The sequence below is a fragment of the Cannabis sativa genome, chromosome X (genome assembly GCF_029168945.1).
Source record: "Cannabis sativa cultivar Pink pepper isolate KNU-18-1 chromosome X, ASM2916894v1, whole genome shotgun sequence".
NCBI lineage: Eukaryota > Viridiplantae > Streptophyta > Magnoliopsida > Rosales > Cannabaceae > Cannabis > Cannabis sativa.
In genome coordinates this window covers 17897680-17902977 of record NC_083610.1, presented here as the reverse complement: position 1 = coordinate 17902977, position 5298 = coordinate 17897680, and the positions used below count along the sequence as shown (strand labels likewise).

Genomic DNA, 5298 nt, shown 5'->3' with positions numbered 1-5298 from the left:
AGTTTTTCTTTTATTTTTAAACAAATATAAATAAATTAAAAGAGTGACGAAATCAGTAAAAAAGAGAGTATTGAAGAGAGCATAAAAATGATGATAATGAATGATGGTGATCATCACCATCATCAATAACCTCAAACGTGTGGCCATCATCAAGCAATAAAAATGTCTGCAAAATTTTACAAGAACCACTTTCAAGTTTTCAACAAAAATCTCCTACATTTTTATCACTCTATTTAATTTCAATTACTTGTGTTTTTTCTTTTTCTTTTTCTTTTTTTAAAATTATGTGTCAGAAGTGGGAAGAGCAGTCTTCATGTTAAGTTACTATCAGTCATACCTGGCCTCTTTTCTTGTTTATTTGTTTGTTGATATTATCTTTACTTTTTTCAAATTAAAAATATACATAAAAATATATCTGATATTTGAAAGGGTGGTTAGTAGGGGAGAGGAGGAAAGGGTTAAGTACTTCTTCTTGGTATGCTGGGTCATCTGGTGTTGGACTAGAAAAGAGAGCGTGAATGATGCAAAAAGTTGTGGACGCTATACAATCTCACCGAATCCATCACGTGCCACCACAGTCGAGGTTGCCCCTTCACTCACTCACTCTCTCTCTCTCTCCAACAAAATTAAAGAAAAAGTTAAAGGGTTTACCATAACTGAGACAGCAGAGCATTTACCAGACAAAATTTATTTATTATCTCTTTTTACAGCTCAGTAAATTTCTGCCTCTGCATTCTTTCCTGAATTGTTACTAAAAAGCTTAGCCTACGACCAAAAATCACTCTCCTTTTAGATTTGGCCAATATATTTATAGAATAAGTATTTTTACAAGTCCATGCCAATTTGGTTTTTAGTTCAAGTTTCTTCTGCTTGAATTTAGTACACTAATATTCTAAATGTACTGTTGTTGTTGTTGTTGTTGTTTCACACACAAAATTTCAGTACCAGACAATCTAAGTTCGGATCTATTTTACCTAAGACTTAGGCCCTTTTGTTGAAACTTCAAACTACAACACTTTTTTTCACATTCAGAGATCTTATTCTAGATTGATTCGCATTGACAGAAAAATGATCATCCAATAAATTCATCATGACACACTGCAAGTGCAATAGAATATGAATCTTTATTCTCTGAGAAAGGCCAACAATGATACAGATGGGTCCACGATAATTTTTACTTTCCTACTGAAACCAATGCACCTTAAAATAAATGCATGAACATGCAAAGAAGAAATTTAAAAGAAAAAAAAAATTAAAAAGGGGGGTCCGCAGATAGAAGTATACAAGGTTGAACGAATAATTCCCGAATAAAATAGCTCTGTTCAAATACATACGACAACAATAACAGGAGTTTATATCTCTTTTTTTTATTATTATTAGTACTAATTGGTATGGCATAGCTCAGCCAAAGAGTAAAATGAATGGCAATCGAGCTCTGAGCCTCTCTCTTATACACTCTCCATGGTCCCTGGCCTACTCCAATCCGAGCTGCAATATATTTAAGCTAGCATAAATCAAATGGGGGATCAGGTCAGAACCATATAAAGCATGTACCTGCCATTATATATATATATATATCCATTTAAGCATAATGAGGGGTTGGGATTCTGGAGCTTGGTGCTTGTCTTGATCTATCAAGAAAGCTGCTGTATTGCAGAATCTTCCTCCATGGTCCAAACAAAATCAGGCATGTCAGTCCTCGGTCCGGCGAGAGATCGATAAATGTAGAGCTTCTCAACGGGGCAGCTCTCCGGCCTAGTTTCTGGAGGTCCCCTCTCATCAATAACTTCAACGTTGAGTCTGGGCATCTTCTGACCTAGCAGCTTACAAGCTCCATAACTCACATTGCAAGAAGACATCCAAAGGGATCGCATTGTCTCCAGCTTCGCAGCATTGGCCAAAAGAGCTTTGTCACCAAAAGGACAGTCTCTAATCTCCAGCTTCCGAAGGTTTTCACACCCGGACAATACATGATGTAGCCCCAAATCAGTGTCTCCAGCAAAAGCCACAGACAACATCTCTAGCTTTTTCGCATGAGTACCAATGTAATCAAAAGCGCGGTCAGTTAGGAGACCTGAAACAGATAAGCGACGAAGATCCTTGCAATGCTCAACAATAGCTCCAAAACCAGCATCCAGTGGCTCAAGAGTCAAGTAATCAGGAGTTCTTGGCTCAATAATACAGAGACGAAAGCATGTAAAGTTAGGTTGGTTCCTTGCGATTGTCATCAAAGCAGCATTAGACATTTGACGGCAAAAATACAAAACCGAACGCAGCTTTGGGCAGCCTTCAGAAACAGTGACAAGACCTTGTTCTGTTAGTAACACATTTGGCTCTGCCCCAAATGGATCCGATGGAAACACTCGTAGTTCTTGCAAATCCTTGCAAGTTGCCGCAAGAACATCCAGACCAGCATCTTCAATGTAATCCAAAACCTGTTATCATGTCAGTAATTAGCTAAGCCATAACAAGACTAATTCCCTCAAAGTACCAGGAAAGGCAAGTTAAATGTCATAATTTACAAATAACAATAAAACACGCCCAACATACCCATAGTCGCTGCAAATTTGGACACTGGCTTATAAGCTTGATAAGATCTTGGCTCTGGATGGCAGCATAGCTCAAGTTCAAAGTTGTCAGCCCAGGGCAGATAGAGTAAACAGCTGGAAGGTACACTGGCACAACATCCCAAAACCCAGAGAGGCTCTTTAGTTCCTTGCAGCCTGAAAGAGCTCCAACTAGGTTTGAGAAGACATCAGGCCGCAATTCAGCTTGGCAGGCCCCCGTGCCTAACTCAGCTAGCTGAGGTGCTCGGTGGAGAAGGTTGGCTAGCTTCTCAAGAGGTACAGTTCGGTTGAGCCGCAAACTCCTCAAGTTGGAACATCTACCCACAAGACGTTCCAACGCAGAGAAACTCACCTCAGACAATAAACAAGAAATGTTGAGGGAAACTAGTGAGGTGTAGGTATCAGGAAAATGGGTGAGCCAATGGCCACTTAGATCCTCCACTTCACTCTCCCGTAAGTCTAGTTCTCGCAGATTCCTGCATCAACAAATCAACAGACTTGTTTATAACAGGCTAGAGAATTATAGCACTGATCAACAAAGTAGTTTGAAAATTCACATAACGTAAAAGAAAGCAGAAATATGAATTCAATTTTGTATATTAAGAAAAACGAAGCACAAAACCCTCTGGCATTGACAATTTACACTACTGAATCTATGAAGTTTCCTCTCACACTAGAATTGTGAGAACTCTTATTCTTCAGTTAATCACTAGTCTCCTAGAGTATCAGAAGACATACTTTTTATCCCTTCATAAAAATCACGAACCCAATGTCTCCATTGGTATGAATAAATATAAATCTTGAGAATTTTATCCAACAAGCAAAAACAGTTCTCAGAAACGTAGCCTACGTAACATTTAAAATAGAATATGCAGAAGTCCAAAGTTTATGCGCAAGCAATGACAAAAGAAAAAAAAATCTTACGAAAAACAAAATGTATGAATTAGAGAATCTAAAGTATTCGGAAACATATATCAACACAATCCAACAAGCAAACATTATAAAATTTTCGTAAACCTCACTTCACAACAGTCCACGAGAAAGAAACCAGCAAGAGAAAAAGCAACCCAGATTATCTTTACTAGACATTGAATATTAGATCTACGGAGGGGTAAGAGCATTGGTAAAACTAGAGAGCAGAATCCTATCACCACTGCTTCCTCATCTGTAGGCCAAACCACTAAAATAAACAAAATAAAAAAATAAAAAATAAAGACTTTGTGGAACAGAACAATGAATGCTAACATTATTGCTTTAAAAACAATACTCCCAAGGCTGAGAAATTGAATTTATAAATCCTGCTAGTACAATACTAAAATCAACCCAAGCAGAAGCTTTCGACTTCAGTAAGTCCATAAATCTAGTTCAACTGTTAATTCATGTTACGAAAGTTGACTCTTTTTTTTCCTTAGAGAATAGCCAAGATGGAAGGACAAGTGATATTTAAAAACAAAATAAGCTAAACCTGGCAACCTGCAATTGACCGCACTAACATTTCGAGCAAAACCCAAAATTTCACTGCTTTTCTCTTAGTTACTCTGCCATTTTGAAACTTACGAACTATATCGAAGCAAATAAAAAATAAGTTTTTCAAACTAAACATACCTGCAATTTCCAGCAATGGCTGCGAGGCCATCAGTACTGAATCCTTCACAAGAGGAAAGCACCAAGACCTTGAAATTCTTGAACGACTTGGCTATGAGCTCCAGGCTCTCGTCCGTGATGACCATCCTCTTAAGCCTGATCTCCTCAAGCCAAGGGTACGCCGTGGCCATAGCAGCGATCCAAGGTTGAACGTATCCACCCCAGCCTTCAGGTACCAGATTGAAGTCAGCGAAGTGCGGCTTTCCCTTGAGCTCAATGGATCTCACGTCCGGGAACCTTCTGATCACCAGTCTAGGGCTCACAGCGTAGCAGTTCCCAACAAATATCTTCCTCCTACACCACCGTTCGATCTCATACCAAGACTTACACACCATTGAGATCACGTTGCGGTCCGTATCCGACTGTATAAACGAGAACACATGCTCCAGTACCTCCTCTGGGAACGAGCTCGCCATTCTTCTCAGCATTACAACAACTAAAAGAACCCCTTTCTCTAAAAACTACCCTCGCTGATGAGCTTCGCGATTTCACAAAGTTCGCAAGGGAAAATAAAAATAAAAATAATAATAAAGCTAAGCTTCTCCAATATTGCTTCTATAGATTTGAGAATCTGGGTTAGATCTGAGACGCCATTGACGAAAGCTTATTACTTGCAGACAAGAGAAGAGAAGAGAGAGAGAGAGAGAGAGAGAGGTTTGAGACAGGGAGAGAGGATAAGGATTTTCATTTTATGTTGTGGCAGAGGTAAGGTTAGTTTAACCATGGTTAAATAAGTATGGTGGGGTTTACACTAGTAACAGTGATAAACCGTTATGATGTCGCCACGTGTCAAGTAATAATTGTGAACCGTTAGATACGCGGTGGGGGTGGGGTGATCTTATCCGCTGGTCGACGAAGAAGAGCCGCATAAAACGGGTGTACGTAAGGGCGTGGAGCCGGGAGAGAGAGAGCGAGAGTGTGTGTGTGTCTGCGGGTGTGTTCCGAGAGAACCGAGATTTAGAAATGATTCGAATCATATCGTCAAGATACCGGGAGAAATTGACTCTGTACGAGATAATGAAAAGGGTTATTATACAGTGTGATATTGTGTATGGAAGTCAGGGTGGGGGTGTGGAAGGAAGGAGGA

At 39.4% G+C, this 5298-nt stretch overlaps 1 protein-coding gene across 1 annotated transcript; it reads right to left on the bottom strand.

Annotated features, from left to right (window-relative positions):
* Positions 1 to 1105: 1105 nt before the first annotated feature.
* LOC115721901 (protein TRANSPORT INHIBITOR RESPONSE 1) lies at positions 1106 to 4913 on the bottom strand. Its single transcript, XM_030651035.2, has 3 exons — positions 4173 to 4913; positions 2551 to 3043; positions 1106 to 2435 (listed from the first exon to the last, which is right to left on the bottom strand). Exons 1-3 carry the CDS (start codon positions 4637 to 4639, stop codon positions 1635 to 1637), a joined length of 1761 nt encoding a protein of 586 aa, XP_030506895.1. The 5' UTR covers positions 4640 to 4913; the 3' UTR covers positions 1106 to 1634.
* Positions 4914 to 5298: the final 385 nt, after the last annotated feature.

Bases quoted from the DNA above. Each gene is read 5' to 3' on its own strand.
- LOC115721901 (XM_030651035.2), bottom strand. From the start codon at position 4,639: ATGCTGAGAAGAATGGCGAGCTCGTTCCCAGAGGAGGTACTGGAGCAT. The intron at 3,044-4,172 runs GTATGTTTAGTT...TTGTTGATGCAG, and splicing joins GCCATTGCTGGAAATTGCAG to GAATCTGCGAGAACTAGACT. The intron at 2,436-2,550 runs GTATGTTGGGCG...ACATGATAACAG, and splicing joins CAAATTTGCAGCGACTATGG to GTTTTGGATTACATTGAAGA.